The sequence below is a fragment of the Stegostoma tigrinum genome, chromosome 17, assembly GCF_030684315.1.
Source record: "Stegostoma tigrinum isolate sSteTig4 chromosome 17, sSteTig4.hap1, whole genome shotgun sequence".
In the NCBI taxonomy this organism is placed as follows: domain Eukaryota; kingdom Metazoa; phylum Chordata; class Chondrichthyes; order Orectolobiformes; family Stegostomatidae; genus Stegostoma; species Stegostoma tigrinum.
Genome location: NC_081370.1, coordinates 35,819,911 through 35,832,736, shown reverse-complemented (window position 1 = coordinate 35,832,736; position 12,826 = coordinate 35,819,911). Strand labels below are relative to the sequence as shown.

The following is a 12,826-nucleotide window of genomic DNA, read 5'->3' as shown; positions in this document are numbered from 1 at the left end:
CCGCTATACTGTACAAACTTAAACTATATCCTTCTCTATCCAAACATGTGCACAGGCAGGTGGACATGATGCAGCTCTATAGACTATTTTATGGTTTCAAAAAAAAGAGAAAAGTTGTCCTTGTGGATGAAGAATCCTAATGAAAAAGGTAGAAAGAGTTGACTTCTCATTGCTCCAGGGTGATCACCAGCAGATTAACAGAAGCACCTCGGACTAGATTTCAGAAAAACAGTTAGGAGTCCTAATATCTGAAACCTTGTTTTTTTAAAAGATACTTCATTGAGACAAAACCCATTTTTAAATTGGTTATGCTGTAAATCAAAAAATTCCTTTTCTGACAGAGGGAAAGATTTTTTTTCCTTTCTACTGCTTTCTTCTATCTGCCACATCTCAGAAGAGACAGACTGGCTAATTTCCACCTTGGAAAACTTCTTCAAACTGAATTATACGGTTTACTGGAAGACTCAGTAACCTAAGTTCGGAGGCTGTTGGTAGGCATCCCCCAAAAAAGGCACTCCTAAAATCCAATTTATTCGCCTAGATACTTATAGGCCTTCAAGCAATATCTCAATTTTTTTTCTCCTAAAGTCACTTGGCTTTTTGTAGTCAGCCTTTTGAGTTCCAAAATGGTACATGGTAGATCCTTTGCAATTCAGGAATTGTCCAAATCTTTCATTTTCCAATTCTCATAATCCATAAATTTGTATTTTTCCAGTAACACCCAACCCAATCGACCCTTAAAGGATCTTCTCTCCTATATCTGGGGACCTATGCCAGAAGTGGGAAAGCTGCTTCACAGGTGTCAAGTAACAGCCTGACATAGTCGTGCACACTGAATTGGCTGCAAGGTATAATGTCCTAAACTTGTCCATTTCATCCATCGTCATCCTTAGGATTTTATATCCCAACAGCAGGACTGACTAATCAGAGATGGCTGCACAGTCGTATGCAAAATGGAGAAGGTTGCCATGGATGTTCTTGTAGCTGGGATCCCAAGACCTCACTCTCCAATGCTGATCTTCGTTTCAAAAGTGCATGCACTCTTCTCTGCACATACAGTGCAATTTTTGCATGTGATATCACATGTATATTCTACGCGATGATATATTGCATCTGGAACTGTGCACAAGCACGTTTTCAGATTAGTGAGCATGTGCAGTTGTCACATTTGAGTGTTACAACAAACTCTGCCTAATTGTTCAATAAGAATCTGAGACTGAGATTTGAATGCAGTAATAAGAATGTGACTATCTGGTTCAGAATTTTCAACTTTATGCATCAGCAAGTGCTTAAGCTATGAACTCATCAGTATGTAGAAGATAGGTTTAGGGCTTTTTGAATCTAGAAGTGAGTCATATTGAAGAAAACTTGCCTTGTTACCTGCAGTGTTAGACCAATTTAAATTAGTGCTTTCCTTGTGCATTGTGGCTTTAGGCACAACTTTAGGAAAGTTGATTATTGAGGATGTTGATGAATTCTTCTAATTCTGTTCTTGTTCATTCCAGATACCCCAAATGTTAATTCAAATGGATAAGATATTGTTACTGCATGAATACAAATAAATGAGTTAGTGTGAATGGTAAAATAGCCCCCAAAAGTTAGGGTATAACTGCACAAAGGCTGTTCACTGAAGTGAAAGTCTATCTAGACTAGGCTGAGAGTCAGGCTCTGATGAGCACATCACTGGCTTGAACCTTTATCTGTGGAATATGATCCACCTCCAGGTGCCACATCCACCCCAGGGATGAAGGAGGTGCTATTGGACAATCACAAGGAGGAAAAGCAGTAGTCAGTCACCCTGAGTCATTCCAGTGGTACACTGCTGGGGATCCAAAGGCAAAGGTGATCACATATGAGCCTGCCTAAAGACTCTCAGAAGGTTGGAGCCCTTTGCACCAAAGGACCCCTATCAAAGTCATCCGGGGAAAACTGGCAAAAATATCAGCAAACTTCCTCAATTGCTACTGTGGCTGCCAATGTGGCATCATGGTGTAACATTAGGAAAAGAAGGATTAAACAAAATCAATAATAAAATGTCGAGCTGGATGAACACAGCAAGCCAAGCAGCATCTTAGGAGCACAAAAGCTGACATTTCGGGCCTAGAAGGGCCTATAACTTGTCTGTCACTTCTCCACCTATCTTCTTTTTCCATCTTCGACCCACGTTCCCCCTCTCTCCCTATTTATTTCAGAGCCCTCTTCCTCCTTCCTCTTTTTCTGATGAAGCGTCTAGGCCTGAAACGTCAGCTTTTGTGCTCCTAAGATGCTGCTTGGCCTGCTGTGTTCATGCAGCTCTACACTTTATTATCTCGGATTCTCCAGCATCTGCAGTTCCCATTATCCCTTAAACAAAATCAAGGTCACTTTTGGGGCATCAGTGTCAATCTTCTACACAACTTAACACAAATATAGTACTTGGTACAACGGTGATTTGGTCTCTTCCAATCTGTTAAGGTTTGAATCTATATATGTTTTTCTTGTAAATTACCTCAAGGGACTCACCTGGACAATTTCACTCATGTCTTACCTTGTTTAGGTAGTACACAGGATTTAATAATTTAGGGCTCTGCATTTTGCCTGCTGATATTAAGTGCTTGCAGATGAATTCATTTCCATCTTCTGCATCAAATTGCTACCTTCAACATTCCAGGCCCTAATTTCTGGAATTCCCGCTCTAACCTTCTTAAGTTCTCTCTCCTCTTTGAAGACACTAATTAAAACCAACTCGTTTGATTGCCCTAATCTTGCTTTTTATTTCTGTGTCAAATTTTGAATGATGACATTTCTATGAAGTGGCAAGTGCCATTCATTGTGTTAAATGGATTATATAAATGCAGTTTATAGTATCAGTGCTGTTATGCAAAAGGGTCAGAACAATTTGCTATTGTGTCCACGCAGATGCTAATGATGTTTTAGTCAGAGGAATCAGCAAGATAATTGGAGGGATATACAACAACAAATTACTGCTTTAACTTGATTACTGACAAGCTCATTTTCATTCCAATGTGAAAATTTCAGTCTATAGTTGACAATGCTCTTGCACAATAGTAGAAGGCTTAATTTGCTGAAACAGCAACAGAAGATCACATTGGCCTAAGAAGTTCAGCTTAGCTCTATGCAGACTTGGGGAATGGAGTACAACAGTTGAGAAACTTCACACCTCTTATGCTGTTGTAGCAATAGGATCAACTCTCAGCAATTTTCCTATCAGATTCTTTGTGCATTCTACTGACTAAGTGCACGGTGTCCTTTACCCACTGAGGAGATTAATGCTCCCTCATTTAATAGAGCACAGTACACAGCCTTCTCATTCTAACTTATCTAATCATTTATTAAATTTATATTTTACCTTTTGTATTGTACTTGGAAACGTTTTAACTATACTACCAGCACTTTGACCCATAGCAACAACTTGCTTTTGCAATCAGAAAGTAATCTTCAAAGAACTGTAATGTTCTTTGTAATGAAGTTATGTTTTCAATATTCATTTAAAATGTCATTTTGTATTGTCTTTACAGCATCCGTTAATCGTGATTTTAAAATAGTGGTAATTGTTGTCATTTTTCTACCCCACTCATTACAGGATTCAAATTCAAACTACAGGGAGACGGTTAAAAAGCTGATCCCGCACTTGAAATATTTGGATGACATTCCTGTGAGTGAGACCAGCATTCAGTCTAACTGTACCATCAATAAGGATTGGCTAATTGTGAAGGAAGCCATTAAGGATGGCATCTCAGCTGAAGATCTTGAAAATTTAGGTCTGTGGAATAGCTAATAAACAATTATTAAAAGCACCGTAAATATCTGTGGAAAAATGGTCATTAACAGGAAAGAACTATTTTCATATCTTGTCATAAAATCTTAGTCAAACAACGTTTGTACACAGAAGAGCACATAGGAGTAAAATCAACAAAGTTGTAACTATTCACTCTTTAGTTTAGTTCCTCTAGATACTGAGTATCATATTCATTGCATTTGATTAGAAAACTGTACAGAAATGTGCAGAAAGACTACTCATCTCACCAAATGAGCTTTTTTTACATAAACAATAATAATATTCTGTAAAAGCAAACTTCTTTCTTAATATTCAGATGATAGTATTACCATTGGGAGACCAGCTTCTCGAAAGCACCAAAATTGTGCATCTCGAAAGGTGTCAACTTCCCAGAGACCACACAGCGCTGGAAGATTCTCCACAGGATCTACTGTTGGCATCTTACGAACAGGAGGTCCTGATACTAGGCTTTATGATGGTGCGAGTGACCTTACATATGGTAGGGAAATATCAACTTTTTTGATAATTAGTATCTTTTGATGTAATGCAATAAATTTCATTAACATCACTGAGTTGATGTGACCTGAAATACCTCCATACTCTGAACGTATGCATTCATTCTTTTTGCATTTGGTATTATTACAAGTACATTTTAAGCATCTTGAATTGTAACCTGCTGATCATCCCTTACCCTCTGAATATACCTGCTAAGGTAGTGAAACAATGAATGTTCTTGGAAGAAAAAAGTGAAATTACTAAAAAGAAAATCATAAATAATTTGACTTCATCAATTATATAGAATTCTGAATTAGCTTGACTTTTTTAGAGTCGTATAGTCATACTGCATGGAAACAGATCCTTCAGTCCAAGTCATCCATGCTACATTTCCCAAACTAGACTAGTCCCTTTTACCTGTATTTGGCCATATCCCTTTGAACTTTTCCTACTCATGTACCTGTCTAAATGTCTTTTAAATGCTATGACTGAACCTGCATCTACCGCTTCCCCTGGTAGTTCATTCCACGTACAAACCACCCTCTGTGTGAAAATGGTTCCTGTCGGGTCCCTTTTAAATATTTCTCCTCCCACCTTAAAAATATGTCCCTTGGTTTTGAACTCCTGTATCCTGGGGAAATTATGGGATCTGCAGTTCTTCGTTTCTATTAACCATTAATCTCTTTTTTTTCCACTTTGTTAATTCAAATTGCACCATCTGCTGTGATAGGATTTGAACATGTGCCCCCAGAACATTAGTCTGGAGCTCTGGATTACAAGAACCATTGACATTATCACTATGCTATTACACTGCTTCCTCTCTCATCAGAATCCAAAGTGTTCTGACAAAGGATCGTTGGACTGAAACCATGAACACTGCTTTCTCTGTCCATGCACGCTACCAGATTTTTTTGAGGTTTTCCAGCACTCTGTTTTTTGTTTCAATACTGATCAGGATTGAAGAACTAGGTGGCAGCCACCAAACAATGGTGTCGAACATGAATGGTCTGCTGATGGACAGTTGTCCTAGAGAAGAGGGGCTGACCGTGAAGGAACTCAGTGTGATCATTTGCAAATACAAATAGGGCTTGCTTTGTCAGTATCGCTAAAGCTTTGCGTATTGTTTTAGGTTCCCAGTATCTGCAGAAAATGTAACTCCTATTCGTGTTAATAAAAATGGGGGTAATCCTTTATAGTATAGACCATTGAAGTCTCACAGTCCCTTCTCAGGGGTGACTTACAGCAGTTACAACAACATGTCAGTGGGAAGAGGGGGACACAAGTCAAACTTTATCACTTGTTTTGGTGGGGTGGGGTGGGCTGAGCTTTGTTTTTGTTAAGAAAACTAGACTTTAGCATCATAGTCACAACTCTGGGGGGAGTTGTCCCCTCAGGGTCAGTGACCATGTCTCAAGGCATCCCTCTTTAGTGCAAACACCAACATACATGCAGTCATTCAATCATGGCTGATAAGTATCTCAGCCCCATTCTCCTGCCTTCCCTCTACCTCTGATTCCCCTTACTAATCAAGAATCCACCTATCTCTGTCTTACACACACTCAATGAGTTAGCCTCCACAGTCTTCTATAGCAATAAGTCCCACAGATTAAGCTCTGGCTGAAGAAATTCCTCCTCATTTAGTTTGAAAGGATTATCCCTTCACTCTGAGGTTGTGCCATCAGGTCTTGGTCTCTCCTACTAGTAGAAACATCTTCTCCATATCCACTCTATACGTCTGTCCGTGTTCTGTAAGTTTTATTGTGACCCCCCCACTCGTCTTCTAAACTCAACTGACAACAAAATCAGAATCCCCAACCGTTCCGCATATGACAAGCCTCTTAGTTTGCAGATGATCCCTGGCATCGTTCTTTTCAACGCCCTCTGGACTCCCTCAATGCTAGCACATCCTCCTTAGATACAGACTCCAAAACTGCTCAGAATATTCGAAATGTTGTATGACCAAAGCCTTATAGAGCCTTAGCCGTATATCCCTGCTCTTGTATTCTTGCCCTTTTGAAACATTGCATTTGTCTTCCTAACTGCTAATTGAACTTGCGCGTCAACCTGAACGAGGACTGCTATGTTCCTTTGTGCTTCAGATTTTTGAAGCCTTTCCTCATTTAGAAAATAATCTATTCTTCCTACCAAAGTGCATAACCTCATACCTGCCCAAGTCATATTCCATCTGCCATCATCTGTTTCCATGCAGTATGACTATTTTGCTCACTCTTCTACCCTGTCTAAGTCTTTCTGCTGCCTCCATACTTTCTTACACTACCTGCTCCTCCAAATATCTTTGTGTCATCTGCAAACTTAGCAACAATTCCTTCGCTTCCTTTGTCCAGATTGTTCATGTATAAGGTGAATAGTTGTGGTTCTAATACTGACCCATGTGGAATTCAAATAGTTGCCTAGCCATCCTAAAAAAATCCCTTTATCCTCCTGCCTTTGCCAGTCAGCCACTGTCCATGCCAGTTCCTTGCCCCTAACACCATGGGCTTTAATCTTATTTCGAAGCCTCCTGTGCAGCATCTTGTCAGAGGCCTTCTGGAAATTCAGATAAATCATGTCCACAGGCTCTCCTTTGTCTAACTTGCTCATTATCTCCTCCAAAGAATTCTAACAGATTTATCAGGCATGACCTCCCTTTGATGAAGCTATGCTGACTTAGCCCTATTGTAACATATACTTCCAAGTATTTCGCAATCTCGTCCTTAATAATGGACTCTAAAATATTGACATTTTTCTTAAAAATGTGCTTCACGTTAATGAAACTGCCAAATCCAGTTTGTTTGCATTGGAGTTTATGGTGTATGGAGTAACTTATTAAATATTGACTTGTTCACAAAAAGCTATGAAAGATTTCTGATCTTTCAAGTCTAAAATGATTATGAAAGTTGCTCAAAAGCAAGGAAAGAAATCCTATTTGCCTTGTCACTGTCAGTTGCAAGGGGAATTGGGAATTTACTATGAACTGTACACCACTGCGGTGAGGCCATCAGCCAACAAGGCCAAAACTGAGCATCAGAAATCAATTTAGATCAAGCTTTCCACATAGTGGACTGAGGGAGAGCTGCAGGCGGGGCGGGCCGGGTGGGGGGTAGTCATAATGAGGATTAAGAGTACCTCAAGAAACACTTCTGGAATCACAGACTCCCACTGGCCCCATGTTAGTGAAATGTAGTTCCAGTGATCCTGTTGACTCAGTAATATTGGCATGAGCAAATTTCCTGACTTAATCTTGAGGTTCAGGGACCCAAGCACAGGAGAGGAAAAGTGAGTAAATAATTTAAAATTAACTCATTTCCAGAGGTGGTGATAGGAACGTTTAAAGCAAGCTGTCAAGGGAAGTGACGGGTTCAGGAGGGATCGTGGTAAATTTTAGGAAATTATGGGGCATCAGAGGGAAGAGCATGGGATTATTGAAACATGGAGACACATCAGTTCTAGTAAAGTAGTTGTTTCCTTTTTAAAAACAAAAACAAGTGCATCCAGAAATAACAGCTTTACCTAATGGTGTCTTGATTTTTTTTCCAGGTGCCAGCAGCATTTTTTGTGGAAATCCTGTCACAGCTCTTCGAGCCCGGAGGAAGAAGCAAGGTGTAAGGCTTTGCTGTTGCTTTATAGGCAGTGGTTGGATGAAATCCAACATGCGTTGTGCTATGTATCTCTGATACTTGGATTCTGTCTGTTAGATAAAAAAAATTATGGAAAACTGTACACCTGTAACCCAAGTCAGCTTGCCTGAAGCAAGTTCAGAATTCCACAGCAACTTGGACACACAACCTCAGTTGCAAGCCTCCTGTTATGAGCATTGTTTTTACTTCTCCAGTTTTATACTCTTAAAATCTGTCATCTGTCCTTCAGATCAGTTCTCTCCAGCCTGTCTTCCATCAGTACAGTCATTCTATTCCTTGATACTTTCACTGACATTTTTGTGTGGAAGTGGCAAGTAGCTTAGTTAGCTAGACAGGTAGTGTCTTGATCCGATTAACGCTTGCAGCATGGGGATTGAACCCATTCTGACTCAAATAGGCTTGGGACTTGCCTCCCTGTCCAATCAATGCCAAACAAAAATCATGCCCCTTTGGTGATTAATCACCCAAAACCTGCCTTCAGGAAAAGAAATCAAGAAAACATATATATGAACATGTTTGTGCATGTACACATGAAATAGTCCATGGTGATGACTGGTACACTTGCTGATTTATATATAGAAAAAGATATATTTTTACATAAATAAAAATAAAAGTCACTGAGTTCCTGTATAATCCAGCGAAGCCAACACTGCTGCAGAAAATATTCAGAATCAATTTCAGAATTTGCTTGAAGTTTTAATTTATCTCAAAATACCAATAAAGCAATTTACCTCCAATAATCTATTGCCCCAATTAATAATGGCCAAGCTAAGCTATACATAACTCCCCTATAACGAAGAATAATTGGTATAAGATCTTGTTCTTACATAGAATATCTGTTTTTTCATTATATCTGTACCCCCTCAGATTACTGTGAGCATTACCATGGGAAGACACACTATGTACTAAAAATTAATAAGCAAAAGGAAAACAGTATGACATGCAAATCTGTAAAAACCCAACAGATCAAGTCTTCTCCAATATCCCAAATTATGTAAGATTAGCCCTGGCTGAGTTTGTAGTGTATTTATCTCTCAGTTTGGGAATATGTTTTTGTTTTAGCAATAAATCAGCATCAATATGTAACTAAAGCCTGCACATTATAGATTGCTATATGATAAATATGAAAATCAGTAATTAGAATCATATCCTCAGTGACCAGGCTGTCATTAGTTCTCATATCAGTCCCACCTCCATTTCTACCAGCTCCAAAAGCTGATCAAGGAAATCTCCAATTTATATTTACATAGTTATGTTGCATTGAGTCTGATCAGAGTAAATGTAGCAAAAGTCCTCAATCTTTTATGATTGGTTCACAATTTACAGTTGAGAACTGCCAATATAAAGCTTTGTTCAAAACTGAGTTGCCTCCAAGTTGCATCACTTTGGCTTGGAATATTTAACTTGCTGGGTCAAAACCCTGTAACTCTCTCCTTAACTGCACTGCAGGTATAGCTCCAACACATGAGTTGTAGTAGCTGAAGGAGGCAGCTCACCTAGGGCAATTAGTGATGGGCAACAAATGATACATGCCGGTATGAAAAATCTTGTGGTTGCTTCGCTCACCAAGCTGGTTCGTTAGTTTGCAGACGTTTCATTACCCTTCTGGGTAACATCAGTGCAGCCTCCAGTGAAGCACTGTTGTGTTTTCTCACCTGATATTTAAACTCTGGGGTCCATTTAAATGAGCGACAACACACTGCGGCAACCCAGAACTATGCCAAAATGAAGAATACCTCTACCAAATATTTAAGGAGAATGGATACCCAAACAGCTAGGTCGGACAGTCCTATCACACAGACAACAGTACACCCTGACAGACTGGTCACATTACTGTACATCAAGAACATATCCAAACTGACCACAAGACTCCTATGACCATTGGGCATCAGAGTGGCGCACACATCTACATCAACCCTACACCAACTGCTAATTCGAACCTAAGACCCCTTAACCATTGTGAACAAAACCAATGTGATATACAAGATTCCAGGCACGACTGTGCCAAACATTACACTGGACAGACAGGAAGGAAACTGGTCACAAGAATACATGAACACCAACTAGCAACAAAAAGACACAACCAATACTCACTTGTCTCCATTCACAAGGATAAGGAGAACCACTAGTTCAATTGGGATAACATCCAGATCCTAGGATAGGCCAAACAGATACAAGCACGAGAATTTCTAGAGGCCTGGTTCGCAACCAAGAAGGCCATCGATAAACATGTAGAATTAGACCCTATATATACATCACAGCAAAGAAAAACTGGAAATGAGGTAATCAACTCCAATGAGACCCCAGAGTTTAAATATAAGGTAGGAAAACACAACAGCACTTCATCGGAGGCTATGCTGACAGTAGTACCTAGCAGGGTAATGAAATGTCTGCGAACCAACTACAGCATCCACAACCTACTCAAATCTACTCAAGACCTTAGTATGAAAAACCAATGTCAAATTCTACACCAGTATAATTATTTTCAAGAGTATATGCTGTCCAAGTGTCTCAAATCAGTGCCCGACTTACACATACTGAGAAGGAACATATTGCTGCCCACAATCAACTTTTGTGTTGTTTCGGCCTGCCTTCCCTCTTGTTGACTACTCATACCTTGCTGTTTTCCTATTTCCTATCCCCTTACTCTGAATCATCTGTCTTTCTTTATTTCACTGCTCACTTCTGTTCTTTTCTATTTTCTGAACTCTCTGTAACAAGCTTGGGGTTTTTCAGCACATTGTTGATTTTCATATCACGGTTCTTTATAAAAACACAATCTCTGCTCTTCCTCTTATGCAGAAAATTCACACTGATTTCTGTAGACACCGATGAGGAATGCCCATTCAGGGCATTGCTATAATGCACCCAAAACACAAGAACCAAGACTGGAGCAAAACCAGTTCCGTTAGAAGACGTTAAGAGGAATGAAAATATACAAGTGATATACCACCTCAGAAGTACAAATACCAGTAAACCGGAGTTCCGAAGAAGGGCCACTGAACCCAAAACATTAATTCTTTTTTCTCCCCATGGATGCTGCTAGATTTGCTGAGCTTTTACAGCAAGCTTTATCTTTCTGACTTCCAGCATTTGTATTCTTGGGTTTTTTGATATAAACTGGAGATTGTCATCATCTAGCAGGGATACCTGAGACCAAATGGAACTGAGGACAGGCGATGATGATGATATGCTCATTAGAGGATACTTGGGTGAGCATTTGACAGGTATATAAATATATATTTTATGTGTATAAACTAAGAAACAGGACCTTGTGGCACACCAGTAGCATCCCTACCTTTGAGCCAGAAAGCCCGCATTCTCACCTGCTCCAGAGTCGTGTCACATCATGTCTGAACACGTTTTTTAAAATATCTATGCTGGGGTACTGGTAAGGTCCCAGGTTCAAGGTTCACCTATAGAACATTGCAGCACAGTACAGGCCCTTCGGCCCTCGATGTTGTGCCGACCTGTCGTACCGATCTGAAGCCCATCTAACCTACACTATTCCATGTACGTCCATATGCTCATCCAATGACGACTTAAATGTACCTAAAGTTGGCGAATCTACAACCATTGCAGGCAAAGCGTTCCATACTCTTACTACTCTCTGAGTAAAGAAACTACCTCTGACATCTGTCCTAGATCTTTCACCCCTCAATTTAAAGCTATGCCTCCTCGTGCTCACCGTCACCATCCTAGGAAAAAGGCTCTCCCTATCCACCCTATCTAACCCTCTGATTATTTTGTATGTTTCAATTAAGTCACCTCTCAACCTTATTCTCTCTAACGAAAACAGCCTCAAGTCTCTCAGCCTTTCCTCGTAAGACCTTCCCTCCATACCAGGCAACATCCTAGTAAATCTCCTCTGCGCCCTTTCCAAAGCTTCCACATCCTTCTTATAACGCGGTGACCAGAACTGTACGCAATACTCCAAGTGCGGCCGCACCAGAGTTTTGTACAGCTGCAGCATAACCTCTTGGTTCCGGAACTCGATCCCTCTATTAATAAAAGCTAAAACACTGTATGCCTTGTTAACAGCCCTGTCAACCTGGGTGGCAACTTTCAATGATCTGTGTACATGGACACCGAGATCTCTCTGCTCATCTACACTACTAAGAATCTTACCATTAGCCCAGTACTTTGCCTTCCGGTTACTCCTACCAAAGTGCATCACCTCACACTTGTCTGCATTAAACTCCATTTGCCACCTCTCAGCCCAGCTCTGCAGCTTATCTATGTCTCTCTGCAACCTACAGCATCCTTCGTCACTATTCACAACTCCACCGACCTTAGTGTCGTCTGCAATTTACTAACCCATCCTTCTTTGCCCTCATCTAGGTCATTTATAAAAATGACAAACAGCAGTGGACCCAACACCGACCCTTGCGGTACACCACTAGTAACTGGTCTCCAGGATGAACATTTCCCATCAACTACCACCCTCTGTCTTCTTTCAGCAAGCCAATTTCCGATCCAAACTGCTATATCTCCCACAATTCCATTCCTCTGCATTTTGTACAATAGCCTACTGTGGGGAACCTTATCGAATGCCTTGCTGAAATCCATATACACCACATCAACCGGTTCATTCTCATCTACCTGTTTGGTCACCTTCTCAAAGAATTCAATAAGGTTTGTGAGGCACGACCTACCCTTCACAAAACCGTGCTGACTATCCCTAATCAATTTTTTCTTTTCTAGATGATTATAAACCCTATCCCTTATAACCTTTTCCAACACTTTACCAACAACTGAGGTAAGGCTCACTGGTCTATAATTACCAGGGTTGTCTCTACTTCCCCTTCTTGAACAGGGGAACTACATTTGCTATCCTCCAGTCGTCTGGCACTATTCCTGTAGACAATGACGAGTTAAAGATCAATGCCAAAGGCTCGGCAATCTCCTCCCTAGC

General features: G+C 40.3%; 1 protein-coding gene across 3 annotated transcripts in view; it reads left to right on the top strand.

Annotated features, from left to right (window-relative positions):
- The window catches only part of lrrc56 (leucine rich repeat containing 56), a 128,262-nt gene that overhangs the window by 100,289 nt on the left and 15,147 nt on the right, over positions 1-12,826 (top strand). For all 3 annotated transcript variants that reach the window (XM_048545323.2, XM_048545325.2, XM_048545324.2), the window contains 3 exons: positions 3,584-3,761; positions 4,095-4,277; positions 7,811-7,875. In XM_048545323.2, the coding sequence (XP_048401280.2) occupies positions 3,584-3,761; positions 4,095-4,277; positions 7,811-7,875 (426 nt within the window). The remainder of the gene's footprint in view (positions 1-3,583; positions 3,762-4,094; positions 4,278-7,810; positions 7,876-12,826) is intronic.